Below are 27,903 nucleotides of genomic sequence, written 5' to 3'. Positions count from 1 at the left end.
TGGAGATCAAACCATGGGGAAGATATAGTACAGAAAACAAGTGTTTCAATTAAAGGAGTACATTCAACTCACCCTCCACCCTACAATAGCAACCTTTGAAAAGTTGTGTACTAAAGACATACATAGTACACTGAAACAAGCCAACAAAAGGATTTTTAACCTAACAAAGGAAGAAAGTATGCACATTAGAGAATTAAGAGGTAATGATTCTCTTAGAATAATGATGCCAGATAAGAGTGGAGGGATTGTCATCATTGACAACACAGATTACAGTTGTCAAATTAATAATATGTTACATGATACTCATAAATATGAGGCTGGTCTTGTAAAATAAAGTTAACATAGCACTTAGAAAAATCCAGCTTTTCCTTGAAGATTCTTTACTTCAAAAAGCTATGAATGAAGATTTATTTAGATTTCTGGTCAACCCCCGCCCAACAATCCCTACACTATTTAGGATTCCCAGGGTTCATAAAATACCCATAAACCTCCCCACAGGCTGATAGTGGCATCACATAATAGTACTACTTACCCACTGGGTGTTTTTATGGACAGACTTCTTAAGAATACCTTGAAGTCTATTGACTACCTACTTAAGGATGCCTAGGACTTCCTGGGTAAAATTAAACAAGAACTGTACACAAATGATTGCTGTTTCTCGACAATAGATGTAGTTGACTTATTTTCCTTCATTCCACACAAAAAGGAGCTGGTACTTTTTCATGAGCCTATTTTGGAGCTTACAACTTTGAGTAACACTATGGTTAACTTTGTTATGGAAGTTATGGAACTTATTCTATTGAATAATTGTGTGTCATTTGAAGGAGAATACTTTAGGCAAGGAAAAAGAGTGGCTATGGGGTTATGTTGTGCCCTGATTTATGCTAACCTTATAATGTACATTTGGGAGAAAATGACTATATTACAGTCAAGATTTAACATGCAGTCAGGTCTCCATTTACATTATCTAGATGACATATTTGCTTTGTGGAGGAACATGGGTCAGTGTAGTGAAGAATTCATTACTTATATAAACAACAGTTGCCCTTTTTTTAATTTACTTATATACACGCAGATCTTGACATTAATTATTTAGATGTTACCATCTATAAGGATGTCCACGTAGGTTGCTTTGGCTCTAGAGTTTACAGAAAACATACATTTTCTAATAGCTACCAATGAGTTGCCATCTTGAACACACTTAAAAAATAACTTTAAGGGGCAATAAGTCTGGGCAGCTAGAATGAGTTCAAACATCATGAACTTTAGTATTGAGTTGAGTAATTTTTTTCAGATGTTTTAGGTAGAGGTTACACTTACGAATTACTTACAAATATTAGTAAACAAATGCTTGAAGGATGGGGGACTAAATTCAAACCCCTTTTGGGGTATGGTGAATGTACTCCCACCTTTAGCAAACATCTAGAGCAGACCCACAAAAAACAAATATTTAGTAACACCATTGTAGTACCATATGGGGCACCCATGTTAAGTATTAAGAAAATTCTTATTAGGAACTGGACAATTTTTAAAAGTAACCCAGATTTTATAGATGCATTAGGTGAGTCCCTGGCCTTTACCTACAAAACAGGAAAACATCTGAAAATGTTATCTGAACCTCTTAAAATGACATCTGCTATTTATGGGCAAGGGACAACACATTATGGGATGTGTAACCAATGTGGTTTTATCTTAGAGTCAAACTGATAGAATTTGGATTCCCCCAGTTAAAGTTTATTTAAAAAGGGAATTGTAGCACTGTAGCACTAGAGGGGTTGTTTACCTGGCTATATGCCAGGGGTGTGATTATTTTTATATTCGCATGACTAAAAGAAACTTAGAATAAGGATTTATGAACACATCTATGCAATTGCTAATGCCAGGCAAAATAATGTTTTATACAACTGCACTCATACCTGCCCTAATTTTAAATCCTACAAATTTGCCATTCTTGATGTTGTAAAGAAAATCCCTAGGGGAGAATAGTGGGAGATGTGAACTTATTTGGCAGCTGTGACTCAACTCAACCACTTCACCAGGGATTAATGACAACATTTCTATTGCTCCCATACTGAGGTTAAAAGCAATGAATTTATAAAACCCGGTACTTTAGGGAGACACATTTATATGGGCCATTAACCTATGTTGTTGTTGCCTTGTAATATACTTTTCTTTGTTAATACATTTTTTATAAATTTGATAATGGTGGTGAGCACCATGGTTTTGGACAGATTTTTTTCCCACTCAGAGAAAGATTGGTGTCACTTATAAACTGCTTAGGCCATTTGCATTCTTAGTTTGTGACACTATTTTTTAGAGTTTCTATGATTAATATTTTATACTTATTCTGAGTTTACCTGTTTGATTAGATTCATAGGTTCTGAATTTTTAAGTGTATTTATTCATTTTTTATTGGTTGCACACAGTATATTTTATCCTTTTTTATTTGTCTTTTTAGATGTAGTGTATGTTGTTAGTTTTCCTTATTACTTGTACATTTCATTATCTATTAACTAGACCATTAGTTTTTTTGCATTTTTATATACTAGGACTTCAAATTGTTAGCAATGGGTTAATTGAGGAAATGATGTGTCTATAAAAGGAAATTGAACTTTGTAATCAGGGTTCTGAAGAAGTCCCAAGTACTAGGGATGAAAGCACTTGACCTTTCCGTGGCTTTTAATTTTTATCGGTGTTTGTCCAAATAAACATCAGTGGTACCCGGAACATTGTTTGTGAACCCTATTTTTGCTTTTCTGCCAAGAATTGTGAATACCTTCTATCTTGTTTACTTTGAACTTGATTTAGGCCTCTCTGCCAAGACTTATGACCACCTTTAGATCCTGGGGCTTTGTCACTATGTGAAGCTATTTGTTTTACTGGTACTTGTATGCTTCACGTTTCTGCATTGTTTTTGTTTTTCAAGTATCTATCAGTTTTGGCAACACCTTTGCCATTCTTTTAGCTACTATTGGCATAAGCACTTTATAATCATGGTTTAGAATTGTAACAGGTCTTTATGAGGCTGGGTCTGATGAGTCTTTACCATTTTTAGGTATTACAGCCACCATAACTTTCATCCAAGATATTGGTGCTTCCCATCCTTTTAAAATATTGTTATACAAAACCTTCAAGATCTTTATCACCTTCTTACTTTCTACCTTCCCAACTTCCACAGGAATACCACCTGTCCTGAAGATTCTCCTGCAGCCTGATTATACATCACCATTTTTATCTCATCTCTTCCTATCTTAACTGTTAATTGTTGAGCCTCATCTACCTCTAACCTTGGCATAATTACATCTTCCAAACTATTGCAATTTGTGCTCTTTCTTGATTTCTGCATTTTTCTGCTTTACACAAATTTTCAAAGAAAAAAATCCAAAATATCTCTAATATCTCCAATATCTCTACAGGATCATTTATTTTATTTTATTTTACTTTATTTTTGTTATAGTTTCCCTAAGTTTGACAACAACCCTTTCTGCTTTCTGTTGCCTAAGTCATTATGCTTAAGGTTTTTGAGCTCCAGAATTATAATAAAAAAACAGATACTGAACTAAATTTTTTTTTCTAAATTCATGCATATTACCCAGAAAATCCTTTATTTTCTCTTTAGCACTCTGCAGTTGCACCCCATCTTCTTCTGTGAGATTCCTCTTATTCTGTAAAACTAACATTTGTCAGTCCCACTAAATAATTTCTAGTACTTCTTAACCATATTTATTTCTCTTTTGTCCATCCTATTTTTAAACTGCAGTTTCATTTTATCGCACTCACTACCTATAATTTCCAAAGAAATTTCTATCTTCCCTAATAACGCTCAAAAAATTTCCACTGTCAGTTCCTTAAATTATTCTGTTTTTAACTCATTAATACCTATGTAGTGTGGAATGTCACACCTCAAGCAGCTTACACACATCTTGCATTCCGGAGAATTTTCTGAAAAGTAAACCTAAAAAATTTAAACAAATGTAAGTATTTTGTGAGCAGCAAAATCTATCAAGATGGTAGAAATAGCAAAATTATCATTAAGAAGATTTTTTTGCAGTGGTACTTGTTAGTACATTCATAGTCTTTCCACAAATCTATAATATATAATAATCCACACAAACCCAAAATTACCTTTTTGCTACACTTTCACAAATAAATTCTCATATCTTGAAAACTATAAAATCTAGAGATATATCATTAGAACAGTTTATAAGCTTTCACATGACAAAAGAAATTCCTCCATGAGTTCATGTTTATTGAAATATTTACAAAAGTATGACATCACACACTTCGTTCTATAATTAGCAAAACAGATAACACTGAATAGCTCTCAATATGTGCAATTTATACTGCAAATATCAAAGATAGTTTTCCTCAACAATAGTTAAGGTTTCACCTAATGTCATGCAACAGTTTGTAAGTTACTTGTTTTTTTGAAGTATTAAGTACATAAGGAAATATTTATATTCATAATTACTAACAGATAATTAGCAATATCTTAGGTATAAAGTGATATATGGACATTGACAATTTATTCACCCATATCCCACCATGGCATATTACAGTGTATATCTCAATAAGATATGGGGCTCACTGTTATGAAAATATGAACATAAATATGAAAATATGAATAAGTGACAACCTGTGATTAATTTCTGTACTGCAGGACATCCTGGAATAACAATGTTAGTGTTATTTTTGTTAATATCTCTTTGCACTTTCTAATACTGCCTATTATTAGCTGGTAGTGGTGCTGCGGTAGCGTTGTTGCCTCACAGTAAGACGTTGTCTGGTTTGATTCTCAGCTAGAGTGTCTTCTGTGTGGAGACATACATGACTGGGTGTACCTTCATTGAAGGTTGTGCATCAGGGCCGGCAACTCGGCACGTAAAAATCTACTGCCAATCATTTGCAGACATTTTAAAGTATATTTCCTACAACTAAAAAGAAGCAAGCATTCACTTTAATATCTTTATCACATATAGCAGTCACTGAAAAGACTCCCTCGACCTCCACATTTAAAATGCCCCGACTACATACTACACAAAACTGCTTTACTGTATAACAAAGTTTACATCATGAAATATTTTATATAAATACTACTAAAAACAAAAACTGTTTTACTTACAGTTATTTTTTCCTTTTATTGTTGTTATAAACATTAATGACATAAAGATGGGTATATGCTTTACAGGCCACCCAAATGATTAACAAAATTAGTCTTTCTTGGCCACTTTTTCTTGCAAGGCCATGTTTCACAAATGAAATCAATTCTTTATAATCTCATATTTATTCACTAATTTCTGGTCTTCTTCCTCTTCATCTCCATCTCCCAACAGCAGGCTGTGGTTCAAGTCCAAGGTACTCCTGATTCTTTTGATCTTGTGTAATTTTTTCTGTCTCTCAAGCATTTTCCTTTGCAACACTGAAAATATTTCACTTTCAAAGTCTTTCTATTAGTTTCATTGTTAGAAGAATGAGAAGTACAGTCCACTTTTGTTTCATTGCTCACTTTTTGGATAAACTTTTGTATTCTTTCCTTAGCCTGTTTAGCATCAAAAACTGTTTCTGATCTTCCAGGAAAAACTATTCTGAAGACAGCAAGATAGAGCGGATTTAATCTCATACCTGCCTCTCAATATGGGTACATTTGCTTCTCTTCTGCCTGGTATGCATAAATAATCATTCCCATAAACTCTCTGCTGTCTCCAATGTTTATACTTTTCCCTTCTGCACAGTTTTGCCAGGATCAGCTCCTACTGCTATGATTGCATCTTTACTAATAAAGGCATTGGAAGGCACTTCGGACATATGAAAACCCACAGTTGTGTTCATTAGTTAAAAAAAAACTTACATTTATAGCTTTGGTACATATTTAGCTTTATCATGGACAGATTTGGAGCATACACTTTATGTGTCCTTTCAGTTAACAAATCCTGCTGAGGAATACCAGTCCAAATGCTTATTTGTGCTTTCATTAAATTAATAGTCTGTTCCTTCCAGTTTCTCTGGTATAGTCTATAATCTAGGTTTTCTCAGCCCACATCATCTTCTAACTTTACAATTTTTTTTGAAAAAGCTCTTCTTGAAAAGTCACATACTCAACCAGCCTTTTCTTCATTTCAATCTCTGTTTTTTTTTTTTTTTTTTTTTTTTTTTTTAGTTTTAGAAGGAGTATAAGATTGTACACAAACGATGGTACCATGTTATATGAATGAAGGGCAGGAAAAGTCTTTTGGTAAAGCTGAAAGTAAGTCACTGTTGCCTGGTGCCACAGGTGGTGATATTATATGCAGCAGACATTATGAAAAGAGCAGCCATTACTAGGTCTACAAACTAGAAAGCACCTAATACATTAGAACTTTCAAGGTGAGGCCATTCCAAATAGCATTTTTATTTATTTGTTCATAGCTTCATAAGAGATTACTAAGCTAATGGCTCAAGAGCCCTTACAAGCCTAGCCAATTTTACCCAGATTTTACCCAATTTTCTATGTCTAAAGGAAAAATAACAAGGGCCATCAAGCAGGGTTTTGACTATTCTCACAGACAGCCTCTGTTCATAAGGGACATGGTGCCACCCCAGCAGTGAATTTGTGATTATCCATCCATTAGTCCAGATAGCGCTGTGCTTGAAGATGGTCAGGGAAGGGTGCTGCTTCACACAAATAGGAAGCCTATCCCGGAGGAGGAGCAATCTCTGGGACACATATCTGTATCTCCAGCATGAATTATTCATGTCAGAGATCAGGTTTACATCTTTGGAACGATTAACCCTCGTGCAGTTAGTTTTGTGAATATGCAACATTTCCATCAGGGCTGTGTCAGAATTTGCTTTATCACCATTCATTAATCAGTAGGAAACTCAATACATTGATAGGGTTTTTAATCAGTCTCCATAAGACAAGTTGGTTATGCCCTGTATTTTTATGGTGAAAAACATGTGAGGATGGTCCAACTATTGCAGGTGCCTGGCAAGGTGCATGCCAAATGACACATTGTACACAATTATTGGTCTGATAAGGGCTGAGTACAGTGGTACGATGACATCCTTAGATCTGGATGCCATGCCCTTACTTATAAGCTGAGTCACATATAAGGATTTCCTCACCAACATGAACACATGGTGGTCAAATTTCAGATTAATATCTAGAAGTAACTGGATCTCTCAACACTGGGTCCAGTCCTGGGGGTACTATCAATGTTATATTTTACAGGGGTATTTGATTTCCTAAAGGCTATTATTATGTACTTTTTTGCATTTAGTTTGAGGCCATGGCTCTGACACCAATCACTAGTCTGTGTCAGACCATTCTGTAAGATGTCAACATTATTTTGGGAGTCAATGGTTGTCCCCAACTTACAGTCATCAGCAAATTTGGTCATCCAAAGGCCATCTATATTTGCCTTGACATCTGAGAAGTATAGCCCAAACAGAAGTGGGCCCAGCACTGAGCCCTATAATACTCCACTGGTGAATTGTCACTTGCTGGATGATGATTCCCCCACTCTAACATCATGTGTTCCATCTGTGAGCCATTTGGTTATCCATCTAGTGACATAGAGGTTTATGCCCAGTTTTGTGAGTTTATCTATAATACCCAAGTGACATATTGTGTCAAATTCCTTGGCCAAGTCAAAGTAGGTGGTATACACTGTCTTACTCTCATCCATGGCCTTGCTGACTGTCAGACTGAGGCCTTTCACTTTAAAGTAACTGTTAGGCATAATGTAGAATAAATGGTCAAATAGGCCTAAAAATATAATGTCAGACTTGTGTTTCATTTATGTATATAGTTCAGGGAAACACAGTTCATTAGAAGGGAAAAGATAATCATGCTGGCTAAGCATGAGATATACAGAACTACAGAACGTTCCTTTCTCAAGGGAAAGATATGTGCACTTGCAATGAAATGCTAGATAAGAATAGACTGTGAGGCACATGCAAGACAAGGTTTGGAAACCAAGGCTAAAGAGGCGTGTAAAATATTGCAAGGTTTTGGTATTATTAGGATATACTTCAGACATGGTCAGTGAAGTCAGTAGTTAGCTTTTGGACTGATATGTAAAAGGGTCTTTAAAGTACAGACACTCAAGCTTGAGTACAGAAGTCAGGTCAAATATCCATACTATTCAGGAGAAAAAGACTATTTCAGTAGATATTAGTCAGGAGAATCAGAAGATATGTGCAGAAACTCTGGATATATTTATCAGCATTGTTATTGTTATCCAGCCTTCCAGAATTTCTACAGACTGCTATTGTTTATCAGCACTGAATTGAAGACAGCATTTGGGTATTCTTAACATACAATAAAGTATTATTAACTGAACTACAATGTTTGCAGAATTCATTCTGAAAAGTACTAAAGACTTGGCCCATAAAGGAGAGACTGGCACCTGTTCTGCACAAGTTTGGGTAATTAACAGATAAAGACTTTCATTTCAGTCTCATTTCAGCTATTTCCAGTTAATTCTAGTATAGTACACTCCTATCAATTCTTACAGCGGCCTTCTCAAAGAAGTCCACCAGACTGAGCAGGCAGGACCTGTGCATTTATGAAGCCAAACTGGGTTGGGTGTAGAGTCTAGAGATTTCCTGTGTTGTTGTTAATCGGGTCCATGATTATCCTTTCCATAGCCTTGCATATGAGGCTAGTCAGACTTATGGATCAGTAGTTTTCTGGGTCAGTTGATGACCCTCCTTGTGTAGAGAGATGACTGCTGCTGTCCTCCACTCTACTGGTATGAAGCTGTCTGGAGATTGTGGTTAAATATAGATCTGAGTGGGTCTGCTAGGTCATGTTTCAAGCTATTCAATAGGCACCCTGGAATTCCATCAGGACCCATTATCACCATGTTTCTAGCTTTAGAAAGGGCAGTGATGATCTGTTCTTTTGTGATAACAGGCAAAAGAATGGCAGTGGATATTTCATGAGGAGTGCCTAGAGGTGATAAGGGAGTGAAATTTGAGATGTATTTATGGGCCAACAGGTTTGCTATTTCTTCAGGCTGAGTACAAGTAATGACATCTACATGCAACTCAGCACATTGTTGAGCATTTCCCTTAAGATTTTGGATAAAACTAGGAAATGCTTCATGGTTCTTCTTTGCTTGGGAGGCTGTTTTAGTCTCATATTTAGATTTTGAAGACTTAACTAGTTCCCTGATTTCCCTGTTGATACTAATGAGGGATTTTATTTCTCTGTTGTTCACCCTCCCACTTCCTTCTGTTGTATAGTCTATTTATTCCAGGGTCCACCAGAGAGGCATGTTTTAATGGCTAGACATGGGTTTAGTTCGGTCAGGTACTGCTTTTTCTATGCAGTTGTTTAAGTGGTTGTACAGGGCATTCATGTATAGTTCTGCATAGGCCTCTGTGTTTTGAAGATATGGGCGAGCTTTAAAATTACCAGTGCTATCATTTAATAGAAAGCAATTTGCCTTGGAAAAAAATTCTTTAGGGTTTTAGGGTTTGATATAGGCTCTAGCATTACATTTATTTCAAAGGAGACAGATTTATGATCTGACCTTAACAATGAAGACATTACACTGGAGGGAAGAGCAATGCTTCCCATGTTTGTGCGCACTATATCAAGGATATTTGAGTCGTTAGTGGGAGTACAGACCAGCTGTTCCAGAGCATTTGCATTGACAAACTCCAGAAATCTCTGAGCCTGCATGTTAGTGTTTGTATATGTTTACCATTTTATGGATGGATAGGTAAAATTGCTCAGGAGTAGTGTGTTGGGCTGAATGGTAAGTGATTCTAGTAGCTTCAGGTATGTGGAGTGGTTTTCATGACTCATCGTTGTGGACCTGTAGTTAGCATTGATATGGTGGGGGATTTAGCCTATGGTCACCTGGACATGGAGTAGCTCAAGTGAGTCATCCTGCTTGCAAGGAGATATTTTACAAGTTGCATTGCTGTATCTAAGAGATATGGAGGAAATAGACATTTAAGGGTGGACTGCAAAGAAAATGAAAGCAGTATTGTTAACATCATATCGGTTGTTAATAATCCAATAAAAAGATAAAGTGCTGAAAAATATGTAAATTAATCTGGTGTTATGTAATAATTATTAATATTATGAAAAAATAGTGTGCAGGGGGGAAGTATTAAAGAATTAACAAAAAGAAGATGATGATGTACCAAGTGAAGAAGGGGATACAGTCAATGAACATATATTGTATAGAAAGCTTCTCTATTAAATATATGTGATGCTTCTTAAAAAGAAGTGGAGAAACATCAGATCAGGAGGTAGAATAATGTGATGATGGTACTGAGCACTAGGCACAGGATTGTTACAAATAATAAAAGCTTGTGTGGAAACAAAAATGAAAAGGAAAGAATACACAGTGTGATTGTCTAAAATTAAATGTGAATAGTTTAAAGAATTTTGCTAGAAGGTTTATAGTATTAAAATGAATAAAACAAAAAGGTATAGATATTTGCTTTACACAGGATATATAATATACAAATCAACATGAGACAGAAGTGGGAAGAGATGTATAGTAGTTATTCCAAACTAATGAGTGTTCTGATGTGGCAATTTTAATTAACAAAACTTTTGAATTTAAACAATATATCTTGCTGGAACATGGAAGAGAAATAAATACATACTGCCTCTGGAAAAGAAGCACAATATTCTCATTAATGCAGATGCATCAACTGCTGGCAAAAGAATACAAAATGTATTTGAAAAATGAAAATAGCATTTTATGGCATCTGTTTTCATTGTGGGACAGATTCCAAAATTACTTTGGTACATGGTAACATGCCACGCAAGAAGTTACTCAATGCCCTAGTCTAAAAGATATGTCTCCACTAATTAGTATTCAGCATGTTCTAATGTGAGTTGCTGGAGCCCTACACTCTGTTCCAAAATGGAAATCAGCCTCAGCACATTGAAGTAAACTGATATTGTACATTGACCAATGTAAAAGATGAATAACTGGAGAAGCCCGTTAAACTTAATGGGGTTCTCGTCGTGGCATTGCACAAAATACTGCAGGCAGTACAAGGCAGGAAGACTGCCTGTAGTGCTGAGTTCTACACAGAAGTGGAGCTATACTGCAGGGTTTGGGAGTTGGAGAGGAGATACTGTGCAAATGTGGAGTTCAGTGCAGTGTGATCTGTCACTTGAACTCCTGTGGGTCTATATTATAACAGCAAAGGCTGAAAATAGCGAACACTGTATAATTGACCCTTAAAAATCGAAACAGCAAAATGCTGAACACATGGAACAGTGATTTTTTTACCCAGAGAAAAAAAAATTGCTTCTCCGTAAAAAAAACAAAAAAAAACAAAACAAAAAAACCCCCACAAAATAAAGTGCGGGGCTTCGCCCCCCACACCCAGAGATGTGGACCCCACACCACCCCTAATTAAATATACCAACTCCGAGATTGCACCACAGTGGATGAAATGGCAAAATCTCAAAAACGCCCCAGTGATTTTTTTTTCCTTGGGGAAAAAAATCGCTGTTCCGTATGTTTGGGATTTTGTGGATTCGATTTAAAATAGTCAGTCAAACAGCATTCATTATTTTAAGCATTCGATGATATAATAGGAAACCACTCCTGTGAGGATGGCTCTCAGTGTTCTATATTTTAAAAAATAGTTTTATTTCTGCAACAGCCATGACCATGGAGAATATGTAATTTTACTATATGTAGATTAGACATCCCAGTTTGTGTAGCTTTTCCCATTGGTAGGAGAGTCATGTTGTCACTGTGTAATTGGATCGAGCGTTGTGCAGCATTTGTCTGTGTGATGGCGTTCTAGTATATAGAGTGGTTTAAATTTTTTTCTAATAAATAACTTTTCTTGACTTTCAGGAGATGTTAATTAATTAACATAATTGTACATAGATATAATGTTTAAATCATATTTCATAATCATTGTGTAATAGAATCTCTAAACTCCTATTGTAAATCATGACCTATGAACAAATAATCAGAGGTACTATACCACTTATCATACTAAAGACATCTATTGCCAGGCCTTCTACCTTTAACACATATATACTTATTTCTCTGTACCCCACTATGGCTCTTGGACATCCAAAAAGCTGTGCCAACATCTCATTCACAAACCCAGAGCTTAATGATTCAACATTCTCTATTTCTATTACATTTGCAGTTATGCCAGCATCTCATCTCTTGGTTACATTGTCATGATCCTTCTCCCTCCACAGGAACCAAATGGCAGCCATAAGAAAGTGTAGGAGGATTCTTGCTAAATTACTCTGGTCTTCCCTAAAAACTGGGCACAAGACAAGTGGAGCTAAATTGATCAATAAAAATAAATAAATAAAAATATGCTGGAGCTACCAATATGGGAGAGACCCTGTGCAGGAGTTGAGATACTCTAATCCCCTGTATGGTTGCTGGTATTTGTAGTTTGTGCCAACAGATGATAGTGTAGCACAAAGTGTTGGGAGGTTGTGGAAAGACAAGAGTCTTCTCTTAGTGCATCAACATATATCTGCTATTTGGAGTAGCTGACTTTCTTGGAGACAGTTGATGTCATGCTTTATTTGGTATTTACTATTGAAGTTCTACTGAAGACTTAAAGTTCTTGAAGAGAACAATGGCAGTATTTGATGGAACATGACTGAGAGGCACAGCTTGCATGACATCAACAAAAGTGACAGATTGTTACTGGGCTTCTGTGTTAATCATGGATTGTCAATGACAGACACTATATTCAGATGCAAGGCAGATCATAGGTGTACTTGAAATCAAGCATCAATGGTCATATTTGCAGTTGCTTTATCATATCAGATTCCACAGGTTTTGGATACACAGCTCAAGAGACAGGCTTTGTTGTCAGCTTATGAAAAGTTCATGATACAGTGGATCAGATGGTTCTATAACAAAGGGATACTTCAAGGAAACCCAAACAGGCATGTAGTGATAAATTATTGGGAGTATGTAGCAGGTTTCCATGCCGGAAGAATTCACTCACTCCCATAAAAAAATGCATCACATACTAGCAGGGACAAGAAATGTTTTTGTATGAATGAACCCAGTTTAAGAACATAGTAGCAGAAGCAATAGCAGGCAGTGTTTCCAAAATATGGTCAGTGTTTGTTATAGCATTAAGCCCATGACTCACTGGTGGATATCAGTGATCAGGGGAATTGCCATGCTGAGCAAAGCCATCTTCAGTGTAATAGCAACAGAGAAATCTTTGTAATTGACTGAACAGTATCAACAGGTCAGAAAGGCATCAACTACAGCAATCACCAAAGTAGAAGCTCTTGTGGGAAGGATTTGGCAAGACCATGGTGAATGAGAAAAAAATACCTTTAACGGCCTTGGTAACTTGAGGAGTAGTTGGGATATGGGGTTTGGTAAACTGCCAAGGCTGTTTTCAGCATGATGATCTGTTCTCAGAATGGTGGTTAACCTCTCATTTCAACTTCAAATACTTAACTGCATGTAAAAGGAACATTTTGGATAACTTCTAAACAGAGTCATTACATCTTGTGAGGACTCCATGCTAAAACAACTGTTAAAACTACTGTGACAATTAAACATTTCTGCTGTGATAAGACTATAGCAGTGAATGACATATAACTGCAACTAGTAAAGGCCCAAGTTATTGTTAGGGTGTTGCGGTCAATGTGTCTTTTTAGTACTGTGTGGAAGAAGACAGTATCTCTGGACTAATAAACTGAGGCAGTAATCTCTGTTTTCAGAAAGGCAGACAAGGTGTGTTTGAGTTACAGTGGGATCGCACTTTCATTTTCGAAGGGGAAACTGACACCATGATGTTGGAAAGCAGAGTTCATCCAGCAGCTTATCTACTGACTTAGGAGGAGCAGTTCTGATTTTGCCCCAGCCTGGACAGAAGGAACAATGGTTTGTCCTTACTCCAACATCGAAAAAGACACAACCTGCAGGAGGCATATAACCATGCAACCTAAAATGTCTTGTGTGAGACGTTACAACAGCATGATGCCCAGGGATAACTGTGGTAAGCCATTTGGTCATTGTATCTATGGAGAGAGAATTGTGCTTGTATTCTCAGCATTAAGCTACTATTTAGAAATGGTATTAAACTTCAGAATTTTGTTTGACTCCTGTTATTTGTGGTGATTATAAATGGGTATATATCAATTCTGAGATGTTTCACTGTTGAGAATTGTTTATCGATATTTGGAATACGCACTATTTGTCTAACATGCTAACATAAATGCAATAGACCAAATAAATTTATTATGTGCTGCTGACACAGTTGCTTACAAAAGCAATTTGTATATGTTTTCTGCATCTTTGAATCGTTTAAAAATATATTCCTTAGTACAGTTTGTTATATGGGGACTGAGATAGTCGATCCTGCTTTACCAGTGTGCATCTTAATTTTAAAAACTGACATTGTGAACTTGCAGTCATTCTTATAGTAATGACTACTTCAATTAATCTCTTTGCTAAATTGACATTTTTGCTGTGGAAAGTGTACTTTACCATCATTGAGAAGACATAATTTGGCCCCTTGGATGGTTTAAATCACAGTCTATTTTTAGAAGCATTCCACAAAACTTATAACTTACATTATAGGTTCATAAGTTCATAGGTTCATAGGTTGGTACTAGGCTAATGGCCCTAAGGCCTATACAAGCCTAGCCATAACAATTCTCTGGCTATTTCTTCCCACACTATTTACTTCCCTGGACCCCTTTCTAGCAGGGCGACTGACGTGATCCCGGGGTGAATTTCCTTTCTCCCATCCAATCTTCGACATTCCTTTTGAAGAACGCCAAAAAGGCACTCTGCTTGACATGTATGGGCAGTCTATTCCAGAGTTTGGGGAGTTTCTTGGTCAGGAACCTATCCCTCCAGCATGTTTGGTTTATTCTGATGACAAGGATTAGATCCCTGGAGCGTGTGGCTCTGAGGGATTGGGATTTATTTAAGTGTAACATGTCCAATAGCTCTGGGCTTGACATGGCCTTGTATGTTAAGTAGAGATTGCTTCTGAGTAGACTACATGTGACAGAGTATAGCTGGAGATTTTTAAGGCAGTCAGTGTAGGGCATCTGCTTGAGGCCTGTGATTCTTTAGTGAGGTATTTTTGCAACCTTTCCAGTTGTTGCAGATGTCTTGAGAGGTACATACCAAACGAGGCATTGTATTCTATAATGGGTTTAATGAGGAATGAATACAGTGGGACAATTACCTTCTTTTTCTGGATGAAAAGCCCTTAGTGATGAGGTGTGCCACATAGAAGGATTTCCTGACTGTTGTGGCGATGTGGTTATCAAAGGTGAGACCACTGTCCACCTATGTCCCTAAGTCTCTTATCACACTTTCAGTGTTTAGTGTGCTGCCCCTATGTGATAATTCATGGGTACATGTTTTTTCTCAAAGGGATAACTATACATTTCTTGGCATTGAGCTTGAGCCCATGGCTCTGGCACCAAGCATCTGTTTCTGTAAGGCCCTTTTGTAGAGTATCCACATCATTTGGGGATTCAATAATGGCTCCCAGTTTGCAGTCATCTGTGAACTTTGTTAGCCAGAGTCCCTTAGCGTTGGTCTGTACTTCAGAGAAGTAGATGCCAAACAAGAGCAGTCCCAGGACTGAACCTTGAGGTACTCCACTTGTCACTTGTCTGGAGCTGGATTTGGAGTTGACTACTTTTACAGTGTGGGTACTGTCAGTAAGCCAGTTGGCAACCCATCAAGTGATGTAGGGACTAATGCCCAGCTTAGTAAGTCTATCTATGATTCCAGAGTGGGGGATGGTGTCAAAGGCCTTGATGAGGTCCAGATAGGCTGTGTGGACCGCCTTACCCTCGTCCATGGCTCTGGAGACTGATTCGAAGAAGTCAGTAAGGTTCAGGAGACAGGATCTGCCCTTCACAAACCCAAACTGGGTAGGGTCTATTGTTTGAAAGTTGCCAATGTCTTTGTTTATAAGTTCCATGATAATACATTCCATGGCCTTGCAGACCAGGCTTGTCTGACTGATAGGACAGTGGTTCCTGGGATCCAAGGTGGATCCCCCCCTTGTGGAGTGGGAAAACTGTAGCTGTGCACCACTCAGTGGGCATGAAGCCTGAGGTGAGGTTATAATTAAACATGACACTTAGGTGAGGTGCCAGTTCATTTTGTAGTTCATGTAGTACACAGCCAGGGAGATATTCTGGTCCCATGAATGCTGCATTCTTAGTTTTGGAGTGTGTTTTTTACCTGTGTGGCCATTATTACCAGAATTTGGTAATCTTCCGGTATTGAGATGGGCCATTTAGGGGGTGAGAGGGGGGGGCAAAGTTGGCACTGAATTGATCTGCCAGGATATTGGCAATATCCTTGGGATCAGTATATTTAATGCCATTATGTTGTAGCTCAGAGCAGATATGAGCATTGCCAGTTAGACTCTTGACATAGTTATAGAATGCCTTGTGGTTGTCTTTGGAATTTTTGGCAATTTTATTTTCGTAACTAGTGTTGGAAGATTTTATGAGGGATCTCGGCTTCTTACTGAGGCTGGCAAGGGATTTTTTTGCATCCTGGGATTTTCCTATTTTCTGCAACAGTTTCTTCCTTTTGTTGTAAAGTTTGTTTATGGCAGGGGACTACCAGATTGGCTTCCTTTTTTTGGAGGAGAGCATCTTGGTTCTATTTGGGATAGCACGATTCATGCATGAGTGGATGTGCTCATACAGTGCTTTAGTGTATGATTCAGCAGTCAGATTTTCAGTTCCAGTCTGCATGGGTGTCATGAAATTTGTCACTTCTGACTTGAGTGGTATGAAGTTAGCTTTGGAGACATTTTTTATGGAGGTTTCCTTACTGGGGGGTGAGGGTGGGGGTGGGATGTGGATGGATAGGGTGATTTGTTTATGGTCAGACCTGACCAACTAGGGGGTGACCACAGGTGTGGAGCATTGATTTCCCATGTTGGTAATGACCAGGCCTAGGATATTGGAGCCCCTGGTGGGACTATGAATTAGTTGATCCAGGGCGTTGGAGTTTATGAATTCCAAGAACCGTTGGGCAAAGGTGTTGGTACATGAGTAGTTTTCCCAGTTAATGGCAAGGTAGTTGAAATCAACCAGTATTTGGGTGTTTGGTTGTATCTTAATATTTTCCAGTATGTTTAGAAAGGTGTAGTGAGAATCTTGGGGCATGGTGGAGGATCTGTAGCAATCTACAATTTGGACTGCAGTCTTACCTTGTGTTAGTTGCACCTGGAGAATTTCAGACACTTTGTGTTGGGCAACTAGCCTGGTGGTGTGAATATCCTTGGTGAATATGGACAATCCCCCACCTTTAGTGTTTCAGTCCTGGTTTCATGGCCAAAAAGTGTGCTAAGAGTTGTAGCCTGTTATTGCATGGATGCTCTCTGGAGCCTTGAACCAGATCTCAGTTACTGCACAGATATCGATGTTCTCCATTTTAAGGAGTGTCTCGAGAGAGTGCATTTTGAGGTTTAGACTTCTAGCATTGAGTAGCATTACCTTCAGAATTTGCATGCTTGTACCTGCTACAGTGGTGGTTTTGTCCTTTGAACTTTGCCTAAAAAAGGCACTATAGGGGTGGCAAGAACCTTAGCCAGTAACCTGAATCCCTGGGGCGACAGTTGCAGACCATCTCTGGCAAAGCATCATAGTGCGTCGATCATGTTGTCCCAGGCAGACAGATACTGGATCCCCTTTGAATGACACCAGAAGCTTAGCCAATTGTTGAAGTCAATCATTTTGTCCTTATATTGTGGTATCATTCTGGGTGAAGGCAGGATGCTACTCAGGGCTAGGGTCATACCTGCCTGGGCCACATGATCCAAGAGCTCTTCCATGTGTCTTTTCATGTAGTCCAATGAGGTACGTCTCAAGTCATTTACTCCAACATGGACAAGGATAGAGTCATATTTGTACTTGTTTGTGGAGTGACTGGAGTGCATGTGTTATGTGGCGGATCCTGGCACCCGACAGGCAGCTGACTGTAATTTTCTCCTTCAAGCAAACTGAGAAAAATATAAAACTGACAAAAAATGAAGTTCTATGGCACAGCAGAAACCAGTCCAAATGTAAGCAGAAAATAGTAATCAGATAGTAATCCAAATAATTTAATGAAGTTCTTTTTGTTATGGTAAATACAATAACTTCCTCAGATAACATTAAATTCAAAAGTCCACATTTAAATTACATGTCCAAAAACCATGTGAAAACAGTAAACCAACCAGCAGAGTGGGTACTTAACAATACTTTGCAATTAAGTTTCCTACTATATAGAATTAAAGAGAAACTATACATAAAATTTTTTGTCATACTTCAATATAAAAACATATAAAGAACTTATAACAACACATAATAGCATGCTAACACAATTGTTAATGTTATTTAAACTACAATTATATAAGTAAAAATATACTAACATATACCTATAGTTCTAATAAACATTATTATCAAATAATTATATAATATTTTACCTGTTTAAGTTTTTAAGTTTTAACAGGCACAAAATATGGCATGCTTCATTTAGTCCTAGGTTATGAAATACACTTAAAGTTAACTGCCAAAGTAACTCCAGTTCTTCTAAATGCAATGTTGTAGGACCACCTCTTATATCCATTTGTATTTGGTCAATTGCTTTAAAAGTAAATGTGTGCCCTCCAGTCATTTTAGAATGTCTTGCCAGGGCATTGTCTATCTTTTTCCTATCAATGGCATACACGTGTTCGTATATTCTGTCACGCAATCTACGTTCAGTTTAGGCTGGTCTCTAATATTTTTAGAAAAAAGACCTATTGCAATCTTTTTTTTGCACTTCTCTAGCGCTCATCCTTTTTCACAGAAGCGCCCCATTGTTAACGGACAGCTAATAAGAGCAGCGAGAATAGTATCCCTTGAGCCTGATTTCATTACTGAATGTACATTTTTAAGTAATATGTTTCAGAAACAAGGCTATCCAATTGATTTAATCAATGATTTAGTGAAGGAAGTGCAATGCAAAAGAAAAAACAGAGTGATTTCCCCTATTTTATATATAGGGGGTGGTGTTTTGAATGTTCAGGATGCATCTACTAATACAATGAATATACTGTCTGTACAAAACATAACATTGTCTCAAATGCATACCTTACTCAGTTACAAGTCTAGTTTTATCACTACCTTTAATTTGGATAGTTCAGCAGTTTCCCATATTATATATAAAAATTGGGAATTAATAGTCAACGACAAATTTTTGGTTGGAAAATTGGGCTCTTCACCTAAAATAGTGTTTAGAAGAGGATACAGTCTTAAGGAATTGTTAAGCAGTGAACACGTTAGAGGTGTAAATAGGAAAGCTGGTATGTCACCTTGTGGTATGTGTAAGAAAATAGGAGGTCCGTTTTTAAATAATATATATATTTTCTATATATATTTTCTATATGTATATATATATATATATATATATATATTTATTTCATTTCTATTAATACTTATAATGGTAGAATTCATTATTGGTTTATTTTATTATTTATATCTATGTATATTTATTTATTTATATATGTGTTTTTAAATACTAATTTGCCAAAATATGCATGTTAGTTTTCAGTTAATATGTATTAATGAAAATATCTTTGATAGTGAAGAAGACAATTTTACTAGTTAATTATTGTACTTGCTTAATAGTTAATTATGATGTCATTAATTGGTAGAGCTCGTTACATATATATAGGGTGTTTGTTTATTCAGTCTGTATTCTTGAGGTCCGAAGAAGCCACTTTGGCGAAGCGCTTACCTGATTTGTTGTTACCAAATAAAAGGTTTTAAAAGTATTTAAAGTTTCCAGCAACTGCTTATTCGTTTGGATGTTAAGTATTGCTTGTGCTTGGTCTGAATAGACTTTTGTATGCTGACTGTCGTCAACTGCCAGTGGTTGATCCTGAGCTTATTTTACTTTTTGACATTATTTTTTCTCTCAGTGCTCAGGGACATTTATTTTCCTGTGGTGCCAGTTATTACTCTTGCCTTATAAGTTCTTTATATGTTTTTTATATTGAAGTATATGACATTTTTTTTTTTTATGTATAGTATCTCTTTAATTCTATATAGTAGGAAACTTAACTGCAAAGTATTGTTAAGTACCCACTCTGCTGATTGGTTTACTATTGTCACATAGTTTTTGAACATGTAATTTAAATGTGGATTTTTGAATTTAATGTTATCTGAGGAAGTTATTGTATTTACCATAAAGAAAAGCGCTTCATTAAATTATTTGGATTACTATCGGATTACTATTTTCTGCTTGCATTTGGACTGGTTTCTGCTGTGCCATAGAACTTCATTTTTTGTAATTTTCTCCTTGTTCAGCCTGGTGAGTGGGACATCAGTGTGCCTGACTAAAGAGTCACCTATGACTAAAGTGTTAGGTACTTTGTTTTGCCTTAACGGCTGTTGTTGGGTGGCAAACTGGTGTTGTGAGCTATGTGACACTTTGGTTGTGATTGGTGTTTGCTTGCGTTTCAGCTTCAGAGGTCCTAGTTGCTTGGGCAGGTTACAGTTAAGGGCCTCCGCATATGTGGATTTAATGTTGCTATGTTTGGGTGTTGGCAGTGTGGGTTTAGAAGGGCTATGTGTTGCTTGAGGTGTAGTGCAGGTGATAACCTTCTCCTCTTGACTGTCTAGCACAATAATGGGTGGAGAGAGCTTTGCTTCCAGTTTGGCTATGTAAGTGCATCTCTCACAGTTTGTAGTGTTGGGTGGTAGGATGGAGAGGGTTGTCTGTGTACATGAGGCAATTGCTGCATTGCCCCAGTATGCCCAGATTCACCAGGTGGACAGGACAAATCACCAGAAGCTGACCCTTGAACATGCCTGGTTTGGTGCTTTTTTGTAAAGTACTGAGCTATTTTCCCTTGCCTTAGCAAGGTACTTTGCAATTATAGGCAGTTTAGTGCCTATTATTAATTTCTTCTTACTAACAAGGAGAATTGAATGTTTGCATCAGTTTAAGGCTTCCTAATGCTTTCCAGCAGGTATTAGAGCAAGTACTAGTCACAGGGATGCTTAAAGGTAAGATGAGAAAAAAATGGTTTATCCTAAACACTGCAGTGTGCACTAGATATGTTAGATGTGAAAATAGGTAACTTAAGTTTTACCTGTCTAAAAAGTTAAGTTTTAGTGGAGAGTCACTATTTTTAAAACAGTATGATAGATTGAAAGGGGGTGGTCACTTTTGTATTCTGGTACTATGGAATACAGTAGGATGGCCAATAAATTTAAATAGTTGAAGGCGAGTGATTTCACAAAATGATAATTTTGTGCTTACTCACACAAGCCAGTGAAAGCAGAGAGGAAATGAGATATATGGACAAATTAACATAAGAGGCAGGCAACTAGAAAGACAGTAGTATTTAAGAACACAACAGTAAGCGGCTGGGAGGGTGGAGAAACATTCTGCCTGACTCACAAGAGACAGAGCTGTGGTCACTTTTGAAGTTTTAATATGCAGTTAAAAGCAGAATACAAGTAAAACACAAGGTAAAGAAAACAAATCACAGTATTCAAAATATAAAAAGGCAATAAAGTAATACAAAATACAACAAATAAAAAGCAAACTAACATTTCCTTCACAGCAAAGTGTAGCAGATTCTGGGTGAGCTTTTTTTATTTACTTACCAGTCATTTTTATCCTTCCAACTTTGTCCATTAGCAAAGCTGAAATGATGTTGCCTGGCAGCACAGATAAGCTGCCCAGAAAACTGACCAAATAAATGAGAAAGTCATTTTCTTCCTCAAAGTCAAGATGGCATCCTTCCTTCTCCAATAAGAAAGTGGTATTTATAAACTTGCAATCAACGAACTTATGGTCATGGAGATCTAAAACAATAAACAAAGAAAGAAAATGCATTAAATCATTTTCTGAAGCAGAGTTCCTTTATTAACTGCATGAGAGGGCACCAAAACCAAAGAATTACTAAAGTTACAGTATATATAAATAAATGCAGCATTCCGTGAGGAGTTCAGTTAAGATATTAATATAATTTGATAGGTACTATGAAATATAAACATACCGTTATAAAAAGCTAAGAAATGTTTTGAATGAAGCCATGTAAACTTAAAAAGCATATATTCAGGTGGGGGTCTATATCAATTTGTCAAATGGCAGATCATTGAATCACCAGTCGTCGAACTGCTAATTATCGAAGCCACCAATTGCCGGACTTTTCAGCAAAATTTTTCCTAGGGCAAACCAACAGTTGGCTACCATCTGGAATTTGCCCATTTTCCCACTGTAGTGCAATCTTGTAAATGTTATATTTAGTTAGGTGGAGGTGTGGGAGGCAAAGGCCCCCACCCGGTTTTAAATTTTATTTTGTTTACATTTGCTAGGGTCATTGGTTTACCCTAGGAAAAAGTTTGCTGAAAATTCCATTTGACAATTAGCTGCTTTGATAATTAGGGGTTCAATGAATGGCAATTCGATGATCTGCCATTCGACAAAGGGATATAGACCCATTCAGATGGAACTCAGATGGGCACTTTTGGTACTATATGTTAAGCTAACAATATTATGTTACATTTTCTTAAGGATACATAACTTAAAATGCCAGCGGTACTAATTAAAATCATCTGTTTGTGTGGACAGTTACAGTAGGATTAATGTGGGTCCTTTGTTAGATGATCAGGAGGTGTAATAGAAGGAAGTGGGTGGTTAGCCACAGAAGACACATTTGAGACGTTGCCACATAATCATCAAGGCTACCTGCCAGCATAGAGAAGGATTAACTGCTTTTAATTCTTAATGGATATTTTTTTGTTATACTCTATAATAGAAAGGAGTTAAAGGATAAATATATTATTAGCATTTGTTACACAGTACTCTGTTTCAAACAGTGTTTCTCATGCATAGATTGGCAAGTTACAAACCGTCAGTCTGAAACACATGAGTCCTGTGTCTGCAGGTGTATCACAGAATACATCATTATTTCTTCATTTGTTGCCCAGGTAGGTGGAATTGTCCAGCAGACTGTTTTGGCCTGCAGCATTGTCTGAGAGAGTCTATTTGTTCATATGCTGATGCATATCATCTTCTGAAGTGCAGCGGCATTCATCCTCACTTAATATTTTATGACCTCCATGTCACTGACTTGGTAGACCATTTCCTGTGGAGATAGGGACACCATACAGGAGGTGACAGGAATGTACCAGCTTTATCTGCAGGCCTGTTGGGAGTCATGGATTACTATTCCCAGTGGATACCAAGGTATGTGTGGCTTCATATATACTTGCTACAGGGACCTTTAAGAGTCTGACATGGGATAGAGTTGGGAAATCTCATGGATCTGCTTCAGCATGTGAGGTAACACATATGGTTTTCTATAACCACAAAAAAAAGAGAGCTAACACTATGCAGGATTGGTATGAAATAGCCCATTTCACTGAGGTGCTAGTGATGACCGACTGCATCAATGTTAACATTAAGGGCCCATCTGATGACCTGTGAGGATGGTATGTGAAACATAATGGCTATCATTCTATTAACCGCCAAGTAGTCTCTAATGCTAAGTGCATACGTTTAGCTGCCATATCTCTGCAGGCCACCCAGAAAGTTACCATAACTCCCACATATGGCACACATGCCAACATTTTCTGAGGGGGACTTTTCCCAGGGTCAGCCGACTAAAACTGGCAAATACACCTTGGAGCCATAACCAATGACACCCATCTGAAATCCACAGATTGTAACAGACAGTGCATATAAATATGCCCTACTCCAAACTGTGTTCGCTGTGGATTGTTTGTTTGGACTGCTTTAGGCCTATTTTTACTGCTGAATGTATCCATTTGTGCCTGCAGTATGAACCTGGCACACATTAAAAATGTTTTTAGTTTTTGCAATTTTGCACAATATTATTTTTAGGAGGGAGATGCAGCAGGAAGGACAAATGCAGAATGTGCATAGTACTGTACATCAAGCAGTGGGGCTGAGCCAGATGAAGACCAACTGAGGAGAAAGCAGCAGGGGATGAACATGCTAGAGAGATGGGCACAGTAAGCTGTGCAGTAGCAAAACGTCAGTAGTTGGCACACAGCTATGGGTAACAGTAATGCTTTTACACAACAGTAAAGGTGATGCATGTAACTCCAAACCAGACTTTGCTTATCTATGTATAGGCTGGCAATCCTATGCACTAAACACAGATAACCCAAATAATAGTGTAAAAATGGCAGGGCACAAGTGTCATCATATGTAAAGGTGGGGAAAGTATGCCACATTTGCAGCGCCTTCTATACTACATGATATGGAAAATGCAAATGTATGCCTGCACATGTCTGTATGAGGTAGGGGTAGTGGGATTACTGCAACATTCTATCAAGTGGGCCACCATCAATAGTTCTTCAGCATGAGAAGCCACAGGGCTGTAGTTGGATATGTATATGCATGCTGGGACACAGAACTGATGAATTGGTCTGGTTATTTGTTTTTTCTTTTTCTCCCCATGAGCCAGCAACAGCATGATGATGTCATGTGATGTAAAGCTGAATGCATGTTTTCATGCTTCTGATGGCTAATGAACACTTAGTATATCTTTGTAGTGTAGCTTTTTTCCCCAGTCCTCCACTGAAAAGGGATTTTGTACAACCCAGTCAGACCTTCCTGAAACACAAAATAGAAATGAATAAAATAAATGTAATGAATACTGGGACTGGGAAAATGAGCAAATATCACTGTGTGTTATGCTATGGTACAGATGCTATCCTGACGTGTGTGTATCTGGAAATTGTATGTACTTAAAGATTATTTATTAACTTATTTAACTTATAATTAGTTAATGTCAGCATTTCTGTAGTCAGAGTTAGCCAGGAAACTTGGGTATTTGAAGCTTATTTTTGTCTACATACATCCTGTCTATTTTTTTTTGCTTTTTTTTATTTCTCCATGTGTACCAATGTACATGTATTTTAATCTGCATTTCCACTGCTTTATTAAGTAAAGTCCCTTTATTGACCTTTAAGCTCATCATTTATTTTATTATATTCATGTATTATGTAGAAGAGAAGAGGATAAATATTATTTGCACTGTTGGTTAATACAGTGTGGCACACATACCCCACTGCACTGCTTGGCCTACTACCAGTGAAAAATATCAAGGGGTATGTTTTCATTGTTGGCTTATTTTAAGACAAGAAGTTAACTTGAGGTCAGTGGATCTAATCTCAGAGTGGTAAAGTTAGACCCATGTCAGGAAGAGAGTTGTAGGGAATTGGAGAATTCTGCCAATGTGTGTGTGTGTGTGTGTATGTGTGTGTGTGTGTGGGTGTGTGTGTGTGTGTGTGTGTGTGTGTGTGTGTGTGTGTGTGTGTGTGTGTGTGTGTGTGTGTGTTTGTGTGTATGTGTGTGTATGAAAAAAATAATTTGTGAAAAGGCAATTACCATGGATAAAGAAGCATTGGAAGACACTGGTTCACAGAGAGAATTATGAAAAAATGGGCTTGTGGTTGCTTGGCCAAATATTCAGCTGTTTAAGTGTCCTGTATGCAGTTCTGTCTGGGTGTGGTGCTTTGATGCCCATACTCAATACAGCATATTTCTTTTATGATCTTGGTGCCAACTTGTATTTTTTAGAATAGTTATTGAAACAGACTTATGTGTGTGTGCACTTTCTTGCGATTACCTTACTCTTGGTTGGCAGTGATATCAAACCTCATCAGTACCAACCATCTTGGCATCACATTTGGTGCCATCCTGATGTCTTGGAGGTCACATTGGGAGTAGTAGTGTCATCCCTCCATCACAGTAGTGGCATTAGTGCCCATTCATACCATCAGAATGTGCTCTGATTATTGAATTATAAAGGTGACAAGTATACCCAAGGTGTTCAAGATGGAATCATAATACAACACTAAAAATATCATTTTAATGAATGAATCCCACTCCACTCTGACAGACTGTAAATTTAAAATCAGAATTCACATTTCCCAACTGTATTAACAATAACAATTCACTATGCAGTTTAAAACAACAAATATATGGCATACATGACAGATTGCACAATGAAACCTTTATATTTGCACGTTGAATTCCCTTTCTGCCTAGGTAACTTGAAGCAAATGATTTTACCAGCCTCTTTTCTGTCTTCTGCTTTGTAATAATTGTAAAAAATAAGTTACATTACTTGAGAATAATCTTAGAGATGTTAAATATCGTCTATTAATACTTCAAAATAAATGTGTATAGATACATACCTGTGTTATAGAAAACTGTTGATACAATGGTGCAATTCTCAAAGTAAGTTTCAGTGGATGTGACATCTTCAAAGTAGCAGTCTTCAAAGAGGGAGTCTTCAAAGATTACATCTTTGAACTTCATCTTGTAAAATCTAAGGGTAAAATTTCAAGTTAATAATAATTGTAAAGCTTAGTTTCATTTATATGTAGTCATTCCTAAAAATGTTTCTCTCTAGATATATAGAAATAGATATAGATATAGATATATATATAAATATAGATATAGATACAGATATATTAGTGAGAAAGACAACCACAGATTTACTATTTCATATGTTAATGGAATGCTGCAGGTACTACAATGAAAGCACTTTCTTGTAAAGAAATGTTAACGACAGTTTTTACTGTACCTCTGTAGTCCTTCATCATTTTCACTTCTCTCCCAGCCAACCTGTAATTCACTCCACGGTTACACTACTTTTGTCTTATTCATGGTTTCAGATTTCAGTTTTATGTTTACTTTCAATATATTACATTAACCTTCTCTAGCTACTTTACCTTGTTTATTTTAGTCTTCTAAACATGTTACCCTGTATGTTTTTATTCTTTTTGACATCAGTTCTTACATGTATGTCATGCATGTCAGGAGAACAGTTTCAAAGTGTAACTTTTTTTAAGTACATTGCAATGAACAGTCAGTAATTCCATGCATCATATGTGTACACCGAGGCTGTTTTATTTAAAACAGACAAAGCTATAAATCAGTACTGGGCATCTGTGGTATATGTTGCTTAGAAATGTTCCCAGTTGGTCATTGAAAACTCATTTAATTGAAACTTAATTCATTGACACGTATTCATTGAAAGCTCACTTCACTGAAAACCCAATTCACTGAAAGCTCACTTCACTGAAAACCCATTTCACTGAAACTCGTTTTGTTGAAAGGTATATATGGCCTTTTCCCCACTGTTGTGCGATCCTGGAATTAGTATATAAAGTAATGGGTGGTGTGGTGGGCACAGCCCCCCACATATTGTAAATATTTTAAAGCATATAGATGGATACTTACAAGTGTAATGAAAACATTATTCCAGAAGACAACATATAACTAATTTATGTGGGGGGCTTCACCCCCCACACCCTCCCTTACTTTATATACTAATTCCAGGATCACACAACAGTGGGTAATAGGCCATATATACCTTTCAACAAAATGAGTTTCAGTGAAATGGGTTTTCAGTGAAGTGAGCTTTCAGTGAATTGGATTTTCAGTGAAGTGAGCTTTCAGTGAATACGTGTCAATGAATTAAACTTTAACTAAATGAGTTTTCAATGAAATGATATAGACCCACCAAAAACTCCTGTCTGTCTATAAATCTAGCAAATCTGCTGGGCATTGTCTGTACTTATTGTCTGTACTTGGTTGCTGAAGTCCTGGAACTCCTTAACTGTATCCAGCATGTCTATACTCCCTCTCCCATCATTCAAAACCACTCTGAAAGACTTCCTAGCTAAAATCTGGCTCTGTTCCTGTTGAAAACCAGGATAAATTGTACCCCTAAATGTGGACAAGTATATTTTCATTCCTCATGCCTCCTTACTCTCACTTCTTCACTTACTTCCTTACTGCTAATTCTCTTCCCTGACTTTTTCTCTAAACCTACTATTAGCTTGTTTTTCCTTCTCTTCGTATTGCAATTCCTATTTGTATTAGACCAACTTACCTTTAATTTCTC

At 37.1% G+C, this 27,903-nt stretch overlaps 1 protein-coding gene across 3 annotated transcripts in view; it reads right to left on the bottom strand.

Moving 5' to 3' along the window:
• SV2B (synaptic vesicle glycoprotein 2B) overlaps window positions 1–27,903 on the bottom strand; it is a 1,975,281-nt gene that overhangs the window by 64,732 nt on the left and 1,882,646 nt on the right. For all 3 annotated transcript variants that reach the window (XM_044078366.1, XM_044078367.1, XM_044078368.1), the window contains 2 exons: window positions 26,186–26,319; window positions 21,614–21,814 (listed from right to left, as the gene is read on the bottom strand). In XM_044078366.1, coding sequence (XP_043934301.1) covers window positions 21,614–21,814; window positions 26,186–26,319 — 335 coding nt within the window. The remainder of the gene's footprint in view (window positions 1–21,613; window positions 21,815–26,185; window positions 26,320–27,903) is intronic.

Source organism: Protopterus annectens, chromosome 7.part0, assembly GCF_019279795.1.
Source record: "Protopterus annectens isolate FY-2018-M chromosome 7.part0, PAN1.0, whole genome shotgun sequence".
In the NCBI taxonomy this organism is placed as follows: Eukaryota; Metazoa; Chordata; order Ceratodontiformes; family Protopteridae; genus Protopterus; species Protopterus annectens.
This window is presented reverse-complemented; position numbering and strand designations above follow the sequence as displayed.